Source organism: Eptesicus fuscus, chromosome 14 (genome assembly GCF_027574615.1).
Source record: "Eptesicus fuscus isolate TK198812 chromosome 14, DD_ASM_mEF_20220401, whole genome shotgun sequence".
Taxonomy (NCBI): Eukaryota; Metazoa; Chordata; class Mammalia; order Chiroptera; family Vespertilionidae; genus Eptesicus; species Eptesicus fuscus.
In genome coordinates, this window is record NC_072486.1 from 7290146 (window position 1) to 7311591 (window position 21446).

The window sequence follows — 21446 nt, forward strand, 5'->3', positions numbered from 1 at the left end:
TTTTTTTATTTCTGAATAATTCATGCATGTGTGCCAAATTTAAATGGTATATAGGGTTTAATTATGAAAACTCTTCCTTCTTCCTTTCTCCCCCAGCTTCCCCAGTTCCCTTCCCCGATGGCTACCAATGTTACCAGTTTCTTGTTAAATCTTCCAGATAAATTTTATATATCACAAGCAAATAGAGGACTATTTTTTACACAAATGCTCTACACATTCATCTGCACTTTGCTTTATCTTGACAATATGAAACTAATTATTTTACAGTCAAGTACATGTGGTATCGCTGCACCAAAAGGTATGTGTTTATATCACCTGAGACGATTTGTTGATTGGGAAGAAGGGGTTCCTATAACTACAATGAAAAATCTGGTGTGGCTAATCATATTTAGCTTGATTGGATCTTACCGCCCAAACCCTAAGAATTTCCCAGAGTAAGTGACTCAGAAAATTGTTAAGAATATAAGAGAATTACTGTACTGAGTCAGCTACCCACACCCCAAAATATCCCTCACTTCCTTCCTCTTCCTGGTTAAGCACAGCCCACCTGGGCCTCAGCAGAAGCAGCTCAGCCTGTCGGGGTGGTGCCTGCAGCTAAGCAGAGCATGTCTTGTTCTTTGCTGAGCACAGTGGAGCTAGATCTTGCTCACAAGTTGTGTCCCTCCCTATCCAGCAGGTTCTGTTGCTATTATCAGGGTTCCAGAAGCTCTCTATTCATTTCTGGTCTCTTTCCCTAGGGGTTGGGTCCATCCCCCCCCCCCCCCCCTCCCCCCCCCCCCCCCACACACACACACTCCACACCCCTTTAAGAGCAGCCAATCCCAGGCCCAGAATGAACCCGTCCCAGGTGCTCATCAATAAATGCTCCTGGTCTTGGCCTCAAATAAGATCTCAGTAGGAACTAGTCCAGATGACAATGCCAGGGCTTGCCGTTTCAGAAAACTGGCCAGTTAATTCAGGCTTGCTCTCCACTTCCGGCATCCCAGCTCTGCATGAGCATGTGGACCATTTGTCCTCCTGTACATCTCTGTTTCCCACCCAGTCCCAGCCTCTTCTCTTCCAGGAATTCCTTACTGTCCTCCTGGAATCCCATTCATGGTCAAAGTATTCTTAAACAACATGAGAAACATCTGCATCAATGCCTCTCAAACCTTAGGGGCACCAACATCAACTACAGTGCTTATTAGAACATATTCCTGGGGACCCTTTCCCCCTCCCTACGTGGGAGTCCATTCTGTGGGACTCTTTCTCTCTCCCCATGTGGGAGTCTGTACTTGTTCTTCAATAAATCTCCACTTTTGTTATTAAATATATATATATATATATATATATATATATATATATATATATATATATGTGTGTATATATATATGTGTATATATATATATGTATATATATATATATATATATATATATATATATATATATATACATACATACATACACATATATATATATATATATATATATATATATATATATATATTCCTGGCCTCCCAGACTACCTGGACTGGGATAGATCTGGGAATTTTGCTTTTGGACAAGTCCCCAAAGGATGCTAATGCTGCCGCTCTGGGGACCACACTAGGAGAACCCTGCTCTAATCTCTAGCCTCTTACTGGAGTCTTCCCCCACTTCTTGCTTTAACTGGAATCTGGGTGGCCCCTGCAAGTTAACTACTATCCCTACTCCCTCATCTCATTTTCTCTGTCTTCTGTTTCTGGCCTAGATTCTAGAGTGCATCACTTAGGCCTGTCAACACTCCTGACATGTGGCCCTTTTTTATTGAATTTACTAGAGGCCCAGTGCACGAAATTCGTGCATGGGGGGGGGGGTGTCCCTCAGCCCAGCCTGCACCCTCTCCAATCTGGGACATCCCTCTCTCAATCCAGGACTGCTGGCTCCCAACTGCTCACCTGCCTGTCTTCCTGATTGCCCCTAACCGCTTCTGCCTGCCAGCCTGATCACCCCCTAAATACTCCCCTGCCAGCCTGATTGATGCCTAACTGCTCCCCTGCCAGCCCGATTGCCCCTAAACTGCCCTCCCCTGCCAACCTGGTGACCCCTAACTGCCCTCCCCTGCCAGCCTCATCGTTCCTAACTGCTCTCCCCTGCTGGTCTGGTCCCCCCCCCACCGCAACAGCCCTCCCCTGCAGGTCTGGGTACCCCCAAACTGCCCTCCCCTGCAGGCCTGGTCCCCTCCAACTGCCCTCCCCTGCAGGCCTGGTCACCCCTAACTACCCTCCCCTGCAGGCCTGGTCCCCCCCAACTGCTCTCCCCTGCAGGCATGGATCCCCCCCCCCCCCAGCTGCCCTTCCTTTCAAGCCCAGTCACCCCAACTTCCCTCCTCTGCCAGCCTGGTCACCCCTAACTGCCCTCCCCTGCAGGCCTGGTCCCCCCAAACTGCTCTCTCCTGCAAGCCTGGGTCCCCCCCCAACTGCCCTTCCCTGCAGGCCTGGTCCCTCCAAACTGTCCTCCCCTGCAGGCCTGGGTCCTCCCCAACTGCCCTTCCCTTCAGGCCAGGTCACCCCCAACTTCCCTCCTCTGGGGCCTAGTCACCCCTAACTGCCCTCCCCTAAAGGCTTGATTGCCCCCAACTGCCCTCCCTTGCAGGCCATCTTGTGGCGGCCATCTTGTCCACATGAGGGCAGCCATCTTGTGTGTTAGAGTGACAGTCAATTTGCATATTACTCTTTTATTAGATAGGATTGGAATGACATCTATAATAATGAAAGCATAGTATGCTAATTAGACCAGACATCCTTCCGGGCATCCTTCTGGATAAAGCCAGGGCTGCGAGGGAAGCCAGGGTCCCGGGTGCCTACCGGCAGCCACAGGGAAGCCCTGGTCCCAGATACCTGCTGGTGGCTGGAGGGAGGGAAGCCCGGGTCCCAGTTGCTAGAGGGAAGCCAGTGCTGGCAGCCAGGGGAAGGAAGGCCTACTCTTGCATGAATTTCATGCACTGGGCCTATAGTTGTTTAATAAAATTATATAGGTTTCACCCTGGCCTGGTAGCTCAGTTGGTTAGAGCATCTTCCCAATATACCAAGGTTGCTGGTTCAATCCCCAATCAGAGCACATACAAGAATCAACCAATGAATAAGTAGAACAAGTTAATGTCTCTTTCTTCTCTCTCTCTCTCTCTCTCTCTTCCCCTCCTCTCCCTTTCTCCCTATCTTTCTCCCTTCTTCCCTCCCTCCTTTCCTTAGTCTTTCTTAAAAAAAAGAAGTCAATAAAAGTTATATAGCCTTAGCCGGTTTTGCTCAGTAGAGCTTCGGCCAGCAGACCAAAGGGTCCGGGGTTTGATTCTGGTCAAGGGCACATACCCTGGCAGACTCCTCCCTGGCAGGGGCCCTGGTCTGGGCCGTTGCCGGAGGCAACCAATCGATGTGTTTCTCTCTCATCAGAGTTTCTCTGTTTTTCCCTCTCCCACTCTCCCTAAAAATCAAAGGAAAAATATCCTCGGGTGAGGATTAACAAAAAAAAAACAAAACAAAGCTTTGGGGTAGGTAAACACAGGGAAGTGCTGGAAGACTTATATGCCTGGAGGGGGCATGGAAACTCCACACCCTTTCCTCATACCTTGCCCTATGCATCTCTTCCACCTTTAATTTAGTTTGCGTACCAGGATCTGCTTCAGCAAAACCAAACCCAAGGCAAGGGACACTGGAACCTCCAAGTGATAGCCAGTCTGTCAGAAGCACGGGTATGGGTGATAACCTGGGCATTTGAGTGGCATCTGAAGGGTGGTGGGCAGTCCTGTAGGACTGAGCCCTTAACCTGTGGGATGTGAGCTTAGACAACATTGGGTACTCACATGCACATATCCCCCCTGCAGACACTCATGGCTCTCCCATCACACCCCACATGTGCAACACACTTGCTGCTCTTCCAAATAAGCCCTAATTAACCTTTTTGGCATCTAGTCAAACTTAACCTGCACCATTTATTGGAAGGTTGGCCCTACAAATTGACCAAGTGACTGTCTACATATTTGTATAAAGACTGTTCCTTTAAAACTTCCTTCCTAGGAGCAGGCACTGGATGGAAGTCCATGGCGCTAGCAGCCACCCTTGGACAGTGCTATTATCCAGAACCTGCTATGTGCCTGGTCTCCATCTATTAAAATGAGCAAGACAGTCTATTCCTTATCTAAGGGTCCCTGGAAATTATCAGACAGAAGCACACACAAATGACCCAAATCTATAGGTTGTGTTATCAGTGATGTGGCCTTTTGGGGAGGGAAAGAAAATGCTCAAAAATCTCAAACATGCAATTCAATTAACTTCTATATCATAAAATTCACTCCAACGACTTTTGTTTCTGTAACATCTTTATTAGTTGAAATCAAGACATCACATGTTCTTGCCCATCATGATACATTTAGCTCTTCTTTGTAGCTGGAACTCAGTAATTTGTTTCCTAGGAATGGAATACACTCCCTAGCCAGTGGAAAGAGTGTTGGTCTATGTCTCTCTCTAAAAATCAATCGAAAAATATCCTCAGGTGAGGATTAACAAAAAAAAAAAACAAAAAAAAATAGAGAATCATTACCCATTTTCCCTTTCTACCTTTAGGATAAAACGAAGGCTCTTGACATTTTGCCTGAGCTTAGTTATCAGTCTTTCCTTTATGCCACTGCAGGGCAGGATGAGCTTTACATGGCTGTAAAGCAACTGAACCCTGACATCCCAGGACTAGGTGTTGGAGGTATGGCAGGGATACTCAATATCAAGGCTCAGTGTAAAGGAAAACCTGTCCTTAAGATACTAAACTTCCAGTACCCGGCTCTAAAGTGGCTCACTCAATAAATACAGTGTTGGCCCGAGGACTGAAGAAGAGTCAAGGGTTCAATTCTGGTCAAGGTCATGGGCCTCGATTGTAGGCTTAATCCCCAGCCAGTTGGGAGGCAACCAATCAATGTTTCTCCCTCCCTATCTCTCCCCCTCCCTTTCACTCTCTTAACAAAATAATAATAATCCCACATAAACCACAACTTACTATCATTAGCAACATCAGCAATTAAATGTGAAAAACCATAAAAATAACATTCCACAGAAGAGAAAATCTTTGGCTCCAATCCATTTTGTAACCTAAGGTCTATAAATATGCCTGTTACCCAGTTAGAATGGTGACAATTTTCATTTGCCCAACAGCAGAGTTAACTCTACAGCCCCCTGTCCTGACTATTCAACCCAGCTCTCCATTACCATTACCTCCCAGCCACCATCTGCTATGATTCTGTCTCAACTCTAACTTGGGATCCTCTTTGCAAATTCTACAAATATGGGCACCTAGAGGTTAAGTGAAAGCACCTAGAGGTTAAGTGACTCGATTTTAAAATGGAGAATTATCGCCCTAACTGGTTTGGCTCAGTGGATAGAGAGTCAGCCTGCGGACTCAAGGGTCCCAGGTTTGATTCCAGTCAAGGGCGTGTACCTTGGTTGCGGGCACATCCCCAGTGGGGTGTGTGCAGGAGGCAGCTGGTCGATGTTTCTTTCTCATCAATGTTTCTAACTCTCTCTCCCTCTTTTCCTCTCTGTAAAAAATCAATAAAAAATATATATGTTTTTTTTTTTTAATGGAGAATTATCATTGATCCAGCTGCCTTTGGACCCAGGACCCAAAAGGAAACCACTAGACAGTTAAGGAGGCTGAGCCCACTAGTCGCTTATATTCCATTCCTGAGACAATGTCATGGAGTCCAATGCCTCCTGGGTGATGCTATGTTCTGTTAGAGACTTGCTGTCATATATTTCACAGTCCTCTTTTTTGGTAAGGATAACAGGCTCATAGAGATGCCCTCACACTCAGCATTCTTCTTGTTGATCTTATTGCTGCAGGGCCAGAAAAGTAGAGAATAGAAATAGCTTCCCCAGGATTCCTCCCGATCAAACCTTCCTTTAGAACTCGGACCGCTAACTTCTTCTTCAAAGAGCCATTCTATCTCACACGCTTCGTCTTCCAACTCGCACTCATCTGAAATGTTCAAAGAAGTAATTTCTTTGGTCAAGGTAGCAACGTCGTCCTTTCGTTTTAAGAATGCAACCCTGGCCTCGTTTAATTTCCTGCTCCTGGACATCTTCCTTGGTCCCGGTGTTGGGCAGTCCGGTGACTCTTCACTTACCAAGGGCATTTGCTCAGGGGAGTTCTCCAGCTCTGCATCTCCCACCCAACCTATATCACAATGGATGGCTTCATCGATTTTGTTAGACTGGGCCAACTGGGCAGCGGAGGGCCTGCTGTCCTGCTCTCCTACCTCCTTTCTACCCAGGTCCCCACACAGCACTGACTCTTCCCCGGTTCCCTTTCTCCCTCCTGGTGATGACGCAGGGGATCTCCCCAGCTCCGCACACTCCAACCAGCTCATGTCACACTGAATGGCTTCATTGACTTGGTTAGACTGGGCCAACGGGGCAGCAGAGGGCACGTGCCCCTGAGGGCAGCTGTCCATCTCTCCTACTTCCTCTTCACACACTTTCTCCAGGGAGGGGTCTTCGCCCCATGAGGGTTATGGAGCACACCCCTGCTTTCACAGGAACTCTGTGAAATCCTATTGTGCCACAACTGCTGAAGTTTAAGTCTGAGTCCCTTCCGTTCTCATTTTTTCTCCATGGCCACTGTAGTGCCAGAAATTAGGTCTTTGGTTGGGTGTAGTGGGCAAAGGGGACTGCGGTACAAGGAAGTCCAAATACTTCCTGGGTACCAATGACCATGGAAAATACAGATTTCCATTTCTGAATCCTAGAAAGAAAACATAGTAATTATTTTGTCTCCTGCAGCAGTCACAACATATAGCCAGTATGCACCTGTATGGCCACATACAGTTATCAATCAGTAATTAATGGTCCTCAGTTCCTCCCTGGATACCCCAGAATTCAACAAATAAAGGAGCAATGACTCAAACTGTAGGGCCCCCCTAAATCCTTCTTCAGGACTCCAGTAGGTATCTGTTCTGACTGGCAGGTCCTCAGGACAGCACATTATCAATATCACTCATAATGATTTTTAATGTATTTTTATTGATTTCAGAGAGGAAGGGAGAGGGATAGAGAGATAGAAACATCAATGATGAGAGAGAATCATTGATCGGTTGCCTCCTGCATGCCCCACACTGGGGATCGAGCCCTCAATCTGGGCATGTGCTCTGAGTGGGAATTGAACCATGACCTCCTATTCATAGGTCAATGCTCAATCACTGAGCCACACCGGCCAGGCCGTAATGACTTTTTAAAGAGACCAAGAAAAAAAAGAGACCAAGCCCACACTAAGCACAAATTCAGGACTGTCCTGGCTACAGAATAATACAAAATAAAGATCAAAAAAAGTTCTTTAGATTTCAAAACCTTATTAGATCTTCTTATTCATTCACACACACCTTCCCCCACTTCCACTCTTCAGGGCAATTGTGTCAGTAACACCATAAATACATTCTTGGGAAAGGAAAGACAGATTTATATATTGATAAATGAAGTGAAGAGAAAACTTCTAGCATATAAATGAATAAATAGTTATGTTCAAATCAGTGTTCATGAGGCAATTTAGTCAATATTGTGGGGCTCATCTTATGAACTCAAGTTGTAACGTACCTGGCATATTTTTTATTTATATAAGCATTTTGGTTTTTCTTTATTGAAAGGGAAAAAAAAGCCTTCCCTCTTCTGTTACAATACAAAAGACTTCAAGTCCTCTCCAGATTTTCACATGAATAAGTAGTAACCTTCCTGACCTATCTCCCAGTCTATACTCCATACCACTGCCAGAATAATGCTTCTGATCCACTCCCTCCAGTTACAGTATTAGATAATACCACAGACTCTAGCCATATACGGATTCCTCCACTACACCAACTTCTCTTCCCTTTCCTGGGACCCTTCTCCACTCCCCTCCAATTGCTACCAAAACATACGCACCAGGAGGTCACAGTTCAATTTTCAGTCAGGGCACATGCAGGGGTTGAAGGCTCGATCCCCAGTGTGAGGCATGCAGGAGGTAGCTGATCAATTATTTTCTCTCATCATTGATGTTTCTATCTCTCTCTCCCTTCCTCTCTGAAATCACTAAAAATATATATTTTAAGTCATTTTTATTTATTTTCTTTGTTTGTGTGTGTTTTTTAATCCTCACCAGAAGATATTTTTCCATGGATTTTTAGAGAGAAAAAGAGAGGGAAAGACAAAGAGAAGCTCCGATGTGAGGGAAGCACAGGAATAGGTTACCTCCTGCACACGCCCAATCAGGGCCCGGGGCCAGGGAAGAGACTGTAACCAAGGTACATGCCCTTGACTGGAATCAAGCCCGGGACCCTTCAGTCCACAGGCCGACTCTCTATTCACTGAGCCAAGCCAGTTAGGGCAATAAAAAAAAAAAAAAAATACATATTTTTTTTAAAGAAAATAAAGAGAGTGGGAGAAGATGTATTTTATTTTAAAGCAAGAAAAGTCTTCAGGGATAAAGAGGGGCATTACCTAAAAGTCAATTGTTCACTGAGATATAACAATACCTTGTATGCCCTTAACAGAGGGTGAAACTACAAGAGCGGGGGCAGGCTAGAAGGGGTCATGGGGGAAGAAAAGGGGACATATGCAATACTTTCAACAATAAAGATTTAATTAAAAATATAAACTACAGGAGGCTCTTAGACCACAACTGAATTAATGTAGAAAATAATAAGGTAGCTGGAAAAATCCCCAAATATTTTGAGATTAAACACACTGCTGAACACATGAGTAAATGAAGTCTCAGGAGAAATTAAATATTTTGAACATAAAAGCAGGGAAATTTATACCATTGAATGCATGTATTAGAAAAGATCTAAAAATCATTCAGCTTCTATGCCGTGCCTGGTGGCTCAGTTGATTGCAACATCGTTCTGTACACCAAAAAGGTTGTGAGTTCAATCCCTGGTTGGGGTGTATACAGAAGGCAACCCATTGATGTTTCACACATCAATGTTTCTTTCCACCTCTCTCTGCCTTCCTCGCTTAAAAAAAATAATAATTGAACATACCCTCAGGTGAGGATTAAAAAAATAATAAAAATCATCTAGCTTCTAACATAGGAATCTAGTAAAACAGAGTAAATTAAATCCAAAGAAATAAACATTACAGCAGAATCATTGAAACTGAAAACAGGAACTCAATAGGGGAACCAATACCAAAAGTTGGTACACTAAAAAGAGCAAAAATTGATAATCCTCTAGCTAAGCTAAGTAAAAAGACAAAATTACAAATATCAGAAATGAGAGTACATAGCTGCCATAACCATGGGCATTTCTTTATCTTTACTATTGACACAATTTTCATAATCTAGATAAAAATGGACCAATTCCTTAAAAGACAATATTTGCCAACACCCAACTGGAAATGGACTAAGTAGGTCTATTTTTATTAAAGAACTTGAATAATAACCTTCCAAAACAAAAAAACATCAGATCCAACAGGCTCACATTTAAGGAAAAAATCAAAAATAGATCAATGGAAAAACACAGAGAATCCACAAATAGACCACATCAACATAGTCAACTGGTCTTGAACTAAGTAGCAAAGGAAATACAAATGGTTTTCCTCACACAATTTGTTCCTCTGCACAATCAAAATAGCATCTCCACATCCCTATTAGTTAGGGATCTCCAGAAAGAGCCAAGGGAACATTTCTATGCAGAAAAAACTTTGCTTTAAGGAATTGGCTCATAGGGAGATGCAAGTCCAAAATCTGCCAGGTAGGCAGCCAGCCACACCAGAGACATGGCTGGCGTCCACATGCCATATACTGACAGAATTCCTCCTGGCTTGGACTGCAACTTTGAAATTGCCATCAACAGCTCCTACTACCCAGCGGGGCGTAGTCACTGATAAACTCAAGCGCACTCCTTATCACACCTAGTTTTCCACTTGGGAAAAGATGAGTAGTGTACACAACATGTTTTATCTACGGAAGGGGACACAAGAATAAGGGTAAGGCCCCTGAGACACTCTTTGCTACTGCAGATAAGAGAATCACTCACTCCTACTCAATTTACAGCCCCACCTGGCCTGCCCTACATACCTCCTTACTGCTCTCCTTAAACCCCACTTATCTCTAATGGATTATTTTTTTTAGAGAGGGGATGGAGAGGGAGAGAAATCAATGTGAGAGCCTCCCATCAAGCCCAGACCAGGGATCAAAACTGCAACCTGGGTATGTGCTCTGACCAGGAATCAAACCCAGGACTCTTCAGGGCACAGGATGATGCTCCAACCAACTGAGCAACACCGGCCTGGGCAAACCCCCTTCCCTTTAAACCACTTATTTATTCTTCCCAGAGTATTTTTTTCGCTTCGATGTAAAAGATTTTTACAATTTGTAGGCCTTGTTGAAACAATTATGGGAGCTCTGGGCTAACTCTTCCAACCAGACTGGTCTCAGAGCATGAGGTTTTGGTTGGACTACTGTGTGACCCCAGGCAATTCACTGACTGTCCTGGCCTCCGTCCCCTTACGTGTGAAGCAAGGACAGCAATACCTAGCTCAGGAGGTTGTTGAGAGGTGGCATGAGAGAATCACTCCGAGGATTTAGCAGAGTACCTGGCATAAAGCTAGATTCACATTTCACCTCTTAGTGTGAACTTCTGAGCTGCCACAAGGGAGAAAAGTTTATAAAACCCTCCAGGCATTGGAGACACCAGAAAACCTTCAGGCTTTGGTTTAGGAGGGTGCCCGACCCCATTGGACTTCTATGCAGATTCCTTACCTGCCCCAGGAACAGAGCGTGGATTATAGACATAATTCTGGCCCCAGCACTTAGGGCGAGGCTGCCGAGCCTCGCCATCCAGGTAACAAAAGGGTGTGGGTTTGTTTTCCTCAGAATGTCTCTTTTCTTCTGGAGAGTTCATCTTCTAGGCTGAAAAAACAGATGTTCGCATTTAGGAAAGGCCCATCGCCCTCTGTCGGGTACGATGCTGTGAAAGTAGAGACGTCATCCTAGCCCTAACCGGTGTGGCTCAGTGGCTAGAGTGTGGGCCTGTGGACTCAAGGGTCCCAGGTTCGATTCCAGTCAAGGGCATGTACCGTGGTTGCAGGCACATACCAACTAGGGGGTGTGCAGGAGGCAGCTGATCGATGTTTCTCTCTCATTGATGTTTCTCACTCTCTATCCCTCTCCCTTCCTCTCTGTAAAAAATCAATAAAATATATATATTTTTTTAAAAAAAAAAAAAAAAGAGAGAGAGAGAAGTCATCCTAGTCCTCCCCCTTCTTAACGCCAAGCCTGGGTGGCAGGCTCCTCACCTTCTCTTCCCGCTCACCTGACAGCCAGGACACCGAGGGTTGCACTGCACTTGGGGCCAGAGGAGAGCTGCCCAAAGCCAGGGCCCCAGGTGGTGACAAGAAAGTCTAGGTTCCCTGGGGGAGGCTGAGGCCTCGGAGAGGCGGAGAACTCCAGTGCCGGCCTGGAATGCCAGGGGCTGCACTCGGGCTCAACTAACGCACCACACACACACACACACACACACCCCTTCCCTACACACACACACACACACACACACACACACACACACACACCCCTTCCCTGCAAGCCAGTGTCTCCCTGCCCGCCTCACACCCTCCGCAAGGCCCCTGCTCTGGCCTGGGCACACCGACCAGCTCTATCCTGAAGTCTGCGACGCCAACCCGCCTCTGGCCTACCTTCTGCAACCAGGAACGTCTGCTGTGTCTGCGGAGCCCTCGCCCGCCCTCATGTGCACCACAGGGCGGCACGTGCTGCGTGCTGCACAGGCGCGGCCCCTCCCGGCGCATGCGCCCTGGGCAAGGACACCCCTCCCCCTGGCCCGGTGGCTCTGCCGGAAGGAAGGCCCCGCCAAAGCGCGCCGGGGCCTACGGGGCAGGAACAGAGCCGCTCTGCACCAGCCACGCCAGCAACCTCAGCCCTTCCCTCTGGGCCCACCGGTTGCGTGTAGACGCCCTGGTGTGGGCTCCTTCCCAGACCTGGACAGTTTCTTGTCCCCCTCACAGTTCTTAACTCCCCCCTCCATTAGTGCTTTGTATTGTTTTGGTTTTTTTTCCTATTTTTTTTATATATTATTTTTTTACTTATTTCAGAGAGGAAGGGAGAGGGAGAGTCAGAAACAGCAATGGTGAGAGCGAATCATTGATTGGCTGCCTCCTGCAGGCCCCCTATTGGGGATGAGCTCACAACCCAGGCATGTGCCCTTGACCTGAACAGAACCCGGGACCCTTCAATCCACAGGCTGGCGCTCTACCCACTGAGCCAAACCAGGTAGGGCTGTTTTTGTTTGTTTGTTTGTTTGTTTGTTTTCAAAATATATTTTATTGATTTCAGAGAGGAAGGGAGAGGGAGACAGAGATAGAAACATCAATGATGAGAAAGAATCATTGATTGGCAGCTTCCGGCGTGCCCCCTCCTGGGGATGGAATCTGAAACCCAGGCATGTGCCCTGACGGGAAACCTAACCCTGATCTCCTGGCTCCTGGGTTGACGCTCAACCACTGAGCCATCTCCACCAGCCAGGCAACTACGTGACCTTCTCAAAGTATTTTACTGGCTTCTCTTCCCAAACTTCTCTCTTTATATTCATACTAGAGGCCCGGTGCACGAATTCATGCACAGGTAGAGTCCTTTGGCCTGGCTGGTGATCAGGGCCAATCGGGGCAGATAGGGCTGTCTCGCCCAGTCCCAATCCTGATTGGGCCAATTGGGGCTGCCTGGCTGGGGGGAGATTGGCCAGCTGCAGGAGATTAGCTGTGGGAGTGCACTAACCACCAGGGGGCAGCTCCTGCATTGAGCATCTTCCCCCTGGTGGTCAGTGCACGTCATAGCGACCTGTCAACCAGTCGTTCGTTTGTTTGGTTGCTTAAGCTTTTATGTATAAAGATTCTCCAGATTATAGCCCTAAAGTTTCTTCCCTTTTATGCCACTTCACATTTTCACCCATTCTCAGCGCTTCAAATACAACCAACATACTGCTCACTCCCAAATCTCCATCTCCATTCTACCTACTAGATATTTATATCTCAACAGAAGACTTCTCCTGTTGGGACATGCACAAATGATGGGTTTTGTGCACATCTTGGAGGGGGAAGCCACATTCCGGCATACTGTTAACCTCCACAGGTGGCATACCAGTCGGGAAGCTCTATTAGACATGTGTGTATGGACAATATGTTATTTAGACAATACGTGTAGTTTCCCACCCAGCCGAGTACATGGAGCTGTTGCAGGCTTGGAATTGTTGTCTCTGGCAGTATTTTTGAACTGTAACTACTTTATGTTGCCCAACAGTTGGAGAACCATAAGATTTAATAATCAGCCCTGACTGGTTTGGCTCAGTGGTTAGAGCGTCGGCCTGCGGACTCAAGGGTCCCAGGTTCGATTCCGGTCAAGGGCATGTACCTTGGTTGTGGGCACATCCCCAGGAGGGGGTGTGCAGGAGGCAGCTGATTGATGTTTCTCTCTCATCGATGTTTCTAACTTCCTCTCCCTTCCTCTCTGTAAAAAATCAATAATATATATATATATTTAAAAGATTTAATAATCATTAGGTCTGGGGGCAGGGTGTATAATCTTGAGGAATCTGAAATAAACTCTCTGAATCAAAGGCCTTTCAACCTCCTCTTGGTGGAAGGTCAGGGCCAAGATTTTCCTGAGAAATAATGTATTAGTTTCAGTGCAATTTAATATCTCCTGCTCTTCTTTCCATGTATGATTTTCTTCTTTTACTTTTCCCCCTAGAATCTACTGTTTCATTCTAGGCAAGTGTTTAGCCTTCTGTGCTTGTTTGAAATGGCCACCTGGGTGGATGAAAGGAATGGACATTGGAGGGACTGTAACAATGCAGAGATAGGCTGAATGTAGATATATTCCTCTCTACCCTCTGAGGTACAAACATGCCCATAAAACTGTGCTGTTTGCCGACCAAGAGACAGAGACTACAGATAGCTATGTGGCAGATTCCCAGGGGGAAGGCCTTGAACGTGGCTGGTAAGTCAGACTGATGCAAGTAGCCCTACGGAGCTACAAATGGGTCTTGATCCAGTTTCCATAGATCCCAAGGGCATTATGCTGAACAAATCAGTGGTTTCCCGGGGATTAGGTGTGAGGTTAAGGCAGGACAGAAAGAAGCTAAGGATATTCCTTGACAAGTGGAATAAGGGAAACTGAGGCAATATAATTAAACAAGGCCAAACAATCTGAGCAATTTACAGCCAGCTAATGAATCACAAGGTTTTATCTTTCCTAACCAAGGACACTAGGAGCAAATGGTTTTTATATTCCAAACCATCCCTCTTCAATGATGTTCTTTTTTTTTTAATCCTCACCTGAGGATATTTGCCCATTGATCTCTCAGAGAGAGTGGAAGAGAGAGGGAAAGACAGAGAGAAACACCGATGTGAGAGAAACCCATTGATTGGTTGTCTCCTGTGCACATCCTGACCAAGGCCTGGGCCAGGGAGGAGCCTGCAACCAAGGCACAATTGCACCTGGGACCCTTTGGTCCGCAGGCCAACGCTCTATCCACTGACCCAAACTGTCTAGGGCTTCAACGATGTTCTTGATGACATTCTTTAAAATGAAACTAACCAGAAAATAACCCCTGACCCCTCTATTGCACTTTTTTTTTTAAGAGAACACTTATTTGGTAAATCACAGAGGTTAGAAAAAATGGGCTTAAGAAACAAGTGATAAGAGGGAAAGGAAGGCCCCCTGGAGCTTGGGAGTGAGGAAGCTAATGGGAACGTGTGTGGGGCAGGGAGGGGTTAGGAGAAGAAAGGGAACTGCAGGTGTGGCACAGAGACAAGGGCTCCCCCAAGGCCACACTGGTTGCTGGCCAGGTAGCTCAGTTGGTTAGAGCGTCCTCCCATACTCTAAGGTTTCAGGTTTGATCCCCAGTCAGGGCACATACAAGAAGCAACTAACTGCCGAAACCGGTTTGGCTCAGTGGATAGAGCATCGGCCTTCAGACTGAAAGGTCCCAGGTTCGATTCCGGTCAAGAGCATGTACCTTGTGGTTTTGATTTGCATTTCCTGATGAGGTTGAGCATGTTTCCAGAAGCTTGTTGGCCATTTGTTTAGCTGAGCCTTTGGCCCATTTTTTAATTGGGTTTGCTTTTGTTGATGAGTTATTGGGAGTTCTTTACATATTCTTTTTTCCCAATTTATTTATTTATTTATTAATCCTCACTCGAGGCTATTTTTCCACTGATTTTTGGAGAGAGTGGAAGGGAGAGTGAAGGACAGAGAGAGAAACATTGATGTGTCTCCTCACATGGATTGGTTGCTTCCCCAACGGCCCCAAACAGGCCGGGGATTGAGCCTGCAACAGACAGGAATCGAACCCGGGACCCTTCAGTCCGCAGGCCGACACTCTATCCACTGAGCCACATTGGCTAGGGCGTCCCCTTTATTTTAATTATAAAAACCAGGGCAATTGTTCTGTGACCATGATTGAGCTAAAAGGTATTACCAGAGTACGGATTCGTTACCGGAGAAACAGAAATGAAACTTGGAGATGAGATTCCATCGTTTTAATTTGTACTCCTGCTGTAAATGAAAGGGACCCTCATCAGATTTGTGGTTTGAAAATACTTCCTCACCTACCCCTGGTCCCCTTTCTACGCGGCCGTGCTGGCGGCGCTGCACTCGGCCGTACTTTACCGCCAACGCTACTGCGCAGGTTAGGAGGCGGCACCGCGCGGCCTTCTGGGGGTTGTAGTCCAGACCCAGGAGGCGGGACGTCGAGGAACTTTTGTTTTTAATGGACCAAGGTTGGAATCGGATTCCTATTGGGTGGGGCTACAATGAACCCCTGCGTGGCCCTCCTTAGCAGAGACAGGTAATTAATACAATTCCCTTTTCAGTGCTTGGACAGCACCCGGACCTTGGCTCGGGTAGGCCCACCTGCCGCCCCGGCCTCCGACGCAGGCCACGCCCTCCCGCTTTAGCCTGGCCCCGCCCCTCGGCGCTCGGAGGCGGGGCTTGGGGCGGGGGCGGGGCTAGCTCCTAGCGGCGGGGGCGGGGCGTCCTGGCCTTTCAAGCTCGCGCTGCGAAGGCCCCCAGCGGCCCCGAGACCTGTTCTTTTCCGCTTGGGAGGCGCGCGAGGATCTGTCCATGGACCGGGCGGCCGTGGCGAGGATGGGCGCGGTGGCGAGCGCCAGTGTGTGTGCCCTGGTGGCGGGCGTGGTGCTGGCCCAGTACATATTCACCTTGAAGAGGAAGACGGGGCGGAAGACCAAGATCATCGAGATGGTGAGTGCGGGTACCCGGCGCGCGTGAGAGCCGGAGAGAGGACCCGCGGGGCACGCGGGCTGGAATGCTAGGGGCGCCCAGGGGACCCGTTCGGGACCCCCGATGGCGGCACTCGGAGCCTTGGTTAGGTCTCCCTTTGAAACAGAAAGGCAGCGAATAGGTGATAAGGAAACCAGCTACCTCCTGCTGCAAAGTCCGTTTCTATAGAGATAAACCGAACCTCTGGACAGCTTTCTCCCTCCTCCCCGCATCCCCTGCAAACCCTGGCAACCGATCCGGTTCTGGCAGAGGGGGTGTTTCTGCGCCGCGGCGAGGATGAGTTAGATCATGAATAGGTAGGTGTGCCTGCTCCGTGGCTAAAAGAATGCCATTAGTCCAGCTGGAGTTCAGAGCTGTTTATTTTGTATTTGAATGTTATTTATTTCTTCTTGTTTCAAACCGCCAAGAGGTATCTTTGTGTTCATTTCCCCAAAAAAAAACCTATTGCATAACATTTTAGAAGTCTATTTACAATTTTATTGTAATATAATGTTTCGAGAATTCTATTTGAGGAACGTTATAAGGAGTGTTTGCAACAACGTCAGAGGTTTTTTTTAAAAAAAAAAATTAGAGTTCATTAATCAAGACAGGTAACCCACTGAGTTGCATTCCAATGTACTTACTGAGTATATACTCCAGGAATATTCCAGGTGAGCATCTGGAGTCAAATATTTTTGACAAATCAGTTGACAGTCTACGACTCTACTAAACACTAATCATTTTAGGTTCATGCACTACTTAGAATATTTCAGCCTCAGCGATAAGATCTGATGGGTCAGATAAACTATTTGGTTGCTTTTGGCCGCAGGTTGAGTACAGAAATACTTTCCATTACTAAGAGTAAAAAAAAAAAAAATTAACTCCTTCATGTCTCATATGTCAATTATATTTCTAGGTTTTGTTTATTGCTAGCATTCAATTATTCTTGGGTTATTCTTTTCTCCACTTGTATACCCACAGCAGATAGTTTTTATCTTAGACATTTCATTTTGTTTACAGTGCTGTCCAGCGGAGAGAACTTTGGTGGCTTCCTTTTGTCCCAAACCAAGAATTTACTCACGAGTATCTTTTTTTATTTATTTTTTTATTGATTTTTTTACAGAGAGGAAGGGAGAGGGGATAGAGAGCTAGAAACATCGATGAGAGAGAAACATGGATCAGCTGCCTCCTGCACACCCCCCACCGGGGATGTGCCCGCAACCAATGTACATGCCCTTGACCGGAACCGAACCTGGGACCCCCTCAGTCCGCAGGCCGACGCTCTATCCACTGAGCCAAACCGGTTTCGGCATACTCACGAGTATCTTTATGTGACCCATAAAACTTAATTTTATTTTGGAAAAATTTATAATACACATGCGCACACTGATTGCCATACCTGCTGGTGTGTGGTTCTGTGTGTGGAACTGTGGGTTCATCTGTTACGTCACTTCTCTAAACCAAAAGAGCTAAAAATGAATGCTCTCGCACAATTCCACAGTGAACCATCATGGACAGTTTGCCACCTTCATGAAGAGAGGGACCAGGCAATCTTTACATATGCATATGTATACATACTATCATATTCACATTGTGACGTATGGGCTGACTGCTAGTAGCTATTAAAAGGAAAAAAGTCAAAAGAACTTGATGCTTTTAACTTGTAATTTTACTTCTTCAAATGGGATAAGCATTTGTTTGGGAATCGGAAGACCTAGATTCAAATCCTGGTTTTATCTCTTGGTAATAGATGTGTTTTAGGGGGCATGCTGTGCCCGCCTCACCCTCAAAAACCCCCCACCTTAGAGAATCTGAACAAACCCATGGATGTCCAGTGGATATAGCTGAAACTGGTCCCAGGTAGTGGAACCAGCAGTACCTACCTGCCCACAGTGGGCCTGTCCATAGCTGACGAGGTAAGCAAATGACTTCTGGCACTGGGTTTGGTAGGATGTACTGCTTGGAGGATTTTTACGTAAGAGACGCAGGGAGTTGCTAGTGGCCTGCACACCCTGCTGCTGAAATGCTCTGTGAGGCACCGAGGGAAACAGACAGAAGGGAAGTCAGCCACATGCCAGAGGTCTTCAGAGATAAGAGGGGCCCTTTCATGATGTTGCTGTTTCTTTCCCTTCAAGCCTATTTATTTATTTTATTGTTTAAAGTATTACAGATAGTAGTACATATGTCTCCTTTACCGCCCCCCCCCTTATTGACTTCCCCACTGGCCTCCCCTCCCCGCCCCTGCACAATTACTCATCATTTTGTGTGTCCCTAAGACCCTGTAGCAGCCAGCCTTACCTATTAATGAAGCTAGTTTGGGTAGATTTCTCTTCCTTGCAACCCAAATCTATTTAAGATTACTAATTCATTAATCGTAGTCAATACACTTTATTTTTAAATAAACATTTTATTTTGGAATATTTTTAAATTTACGGAACAATTGAGCAGGTAAGTAGAGTCCTCTTGTACTCCACAACCAGTTGTCCCCTGTTACTAACATTAGTATGGGGCATTTGTTAAAATTAATACTTATTCATATATTTTATTTTGATTTTTTTTCTTTCTTTTTTAGGAGTCCCCTTCCCCCTTATTTATACATTTTAAATATCCATACTTTGTTCAGATTTTCTTTGATTTTGCCTAATGTCCTCTGCCCCAAGATTCCATTCAGAATATCACATTACATTTTGTCATCATGTCTCCCTATCCCATCCTGGCTGGGACAGTTTCTCAGATTTTCCTTGTGTGTTTTTTTTATTTGTTTTTTTTTTTATATATCCATGACACTATAAGAAATATATATATATTTGGAGTTTGTCCCACGTTCCTGGCACCCAGCCCATAAAACACTTGGACTCTGGCAAGTGTTAGGACTGTCTCTTGTATGCTAATGAGATGGACTCTGCCATCTGGTGGCCCCAAGATGTGCGATGTGGGCTGGTACCCATAAAGATCAAGGCGTGGTTACAGGATGGAACTTTCAGTCCCCTTCTGTAGAGGGGAAAAGGGCTGGGGTTTGGGCCAATCATCTCTGGCCAGTGAATTAATCAATCTTGCCTGCACAACAGAGCCTCCCTAAAAACCCCTAAAGGAGAGCTGTCAGGTTGGTGGGTACCTCACGGTGCTGGGCGGGCGGCGTGCTTGGATGGGGCATGGGGCTGTACACCCCTTCTCCCACAGCTGGCCCTATGCTTCCCTTCCATGTGGTTGTTCGGACTTGTATCCTTCGTAGTAAACCCGTAACCATCAGTAGAGCACTCTCCTGAGTTGCGTGCCAATTGTGGGACTTGAGGAAGGGATTGTGGGAGCCCTCGAATTTACACCCAGTCCATCAGACCTGTGGGTGGGCAACCTGGGACTTGCCCACTGGCATCTAAAGTAGGGGGCAGATTTGTGGGACTGCGCCCTTCACTCACTATAAATAGTGTGAAAATTGAATTGGCCGTGGAGTTGAATTGGTTGGTGTGAAGAAAACCCCCACACATTTGGTGCCAGTGTTGTGTGTGAAAACAATAATAATAACAGAATAAAATAAAATAAAAAACAGTTCAGTGTGAAGCGTAGTAACTTTACTAAATAGTAGCTGTAACTATTATACCAAAGCACGGAGTGTCAGCCCCTCTAAAATCATTTTTCTTTATGGACACTAGTGGGGCATAATTTTAGCCACTGGTCTTATTTACTTTCACCTTTCTCTCTCCTCCGCTTTCATTGTCAAAATTACTCTTTCCAGCCCAGCCGGTGTGGCTCAATGGTTGAGCATCGACCTATGAACCAGGAGGTCACGGCTCGATTCCCAGTCAGGGCACATGTCCGGGTTGCCGGCCTGATCCCCAGTAGGTGGCGTGCAGGAGGCAGCCAATGGATGTTTCTCTCTCATCTTTGATATTTCTATCTCTCCCTCTTCCTTCCTCTCTGAATTCAATAAAAATACTAGTATAGTTTAAAAAACAAAAACAAAAAAAACTACTCTTTCTAATTATCCCCAGTAAGGATCACTTGCAGTTTTTGTAAACTGGACTAAAAAGGTTAAGATTGCCAAACATGTATATGGAAGTTCATACATATAGCGTTGAATTTTGCACAAATGTGACTGGTCTTCGGGGATGAATTATGATATAATGGTAAGCCTGAATTCCTTTCTCCCTCCAGTCTTTCTGGGAGTCATGCAATACTGAGGCCTCCCTCATATCTGTTGACCATCACGCCTCAGTTTTAACTCACCAATCCAGTCAAGCATGCCTACTCAGATCCGACCAGTTCTCTCCCAGGTCCCTCCTCCTCTCAGATCAGACCTGGCAGCCAGGTATGGCTAGTCTCTCCATAAAATCAAAGCTTCTGGAACAAAGGTTGAGCCCTGACCGGAAGTTTCCTCCTGTCAGGCAGAGAAACCCACTTCAACACAGAGCTTAGTCTTTGAAGGATGAGGCTCTGAGGCCGGGAAATGTAATCAACATTTTCATATTGAATGATACATGACAACTTTAGTGTTTATACTTGGTTGATTTTTTTTTTTACTTGATTGGTTTTTATTCGTGGACATTGCTTCCATATTTTATAGTCTACAGATAGCATTTATAGACTTTTAGCCTAAATATAAGAGCGTTAACAATAATAAAATCTTCAGGAAATAGTAATAACTGCAAGTTTTCCTCATGAAAGAAAGACCCTGTACTTGAAGCGGAGTAAAAATAAGTGCTAGTGATTAAAAAGACTGTGGTGTACAAAATTAAGTTCTAAGTATGGCTTCTAAAGAAGACAGTTATGGGAGCATCTTTACACCATTAAAATGTGTTTGGGCCCTGGCTGCTGTGGCCCAGTGGTAGTGTACCAGCCCTCGAACTGAAGGGTCCTGGGTTTGATTCCCGGTCAAGGGAACGTACCTGGGTTGCAGGTTCATTCCACAGCTCCGCTTGGGGCACCTGCGAGAGGCAACCAATCAGTGTGTCTGTCTCTCCCACATAGATGTTTCTCTCTTTCTCTCCTCCTCCCTCTCCCTCTATCTCTCTAAGGATCAAAGGAGAAAATTACTCAGGTGAGGATTAAAAAATAATAATAATAAAATAATGTTGAAGGAGAAATTATTTTAAGATGGAAAACATTTATTTTTAAATGTATGTGTATAAATATGTTCATGTACACATACGATGTTTGTACGAACTCTTTAGTCTTTTTGGATTATGGCG

The 21446-nt window shown here is 45.9% G+C and overlaps 1 protein-coding gene across 3 annotated transcripts in view; it reads left to right on the plus strand.

Annotated features, from left to right (window-relative positions):
- Nucleotides 1-16024: 16024 nt before the first annotated feature.
- The window catches only part of NT5C3A (5'-nucleotidase, cytosolic IIIA), a 49089-nt gene continuing 43667 nt past the window's right edge, over nt 16025-21446 (plus strand). Inside the window, exons 1-2 of one of the 3 annotated variants that reach the window (XM_054725966.1) lie at nt 16025-16242; nt 18011-18120. In XM_054725966.1, the coding sequence (XP_054581941.1) occupies nt 16105-16242; nt 18011-18120 (248 nt within the window). In that variant the 5' untranslated portion in view covers nt 16025-16104. The remainder of the gene's footprint in view (nt 16243-18010; nt 18121-21446) is intronic. The other 2 variants (XM_008147425.3, XM_054725967.1) reach the window with 2 other exon arrangements.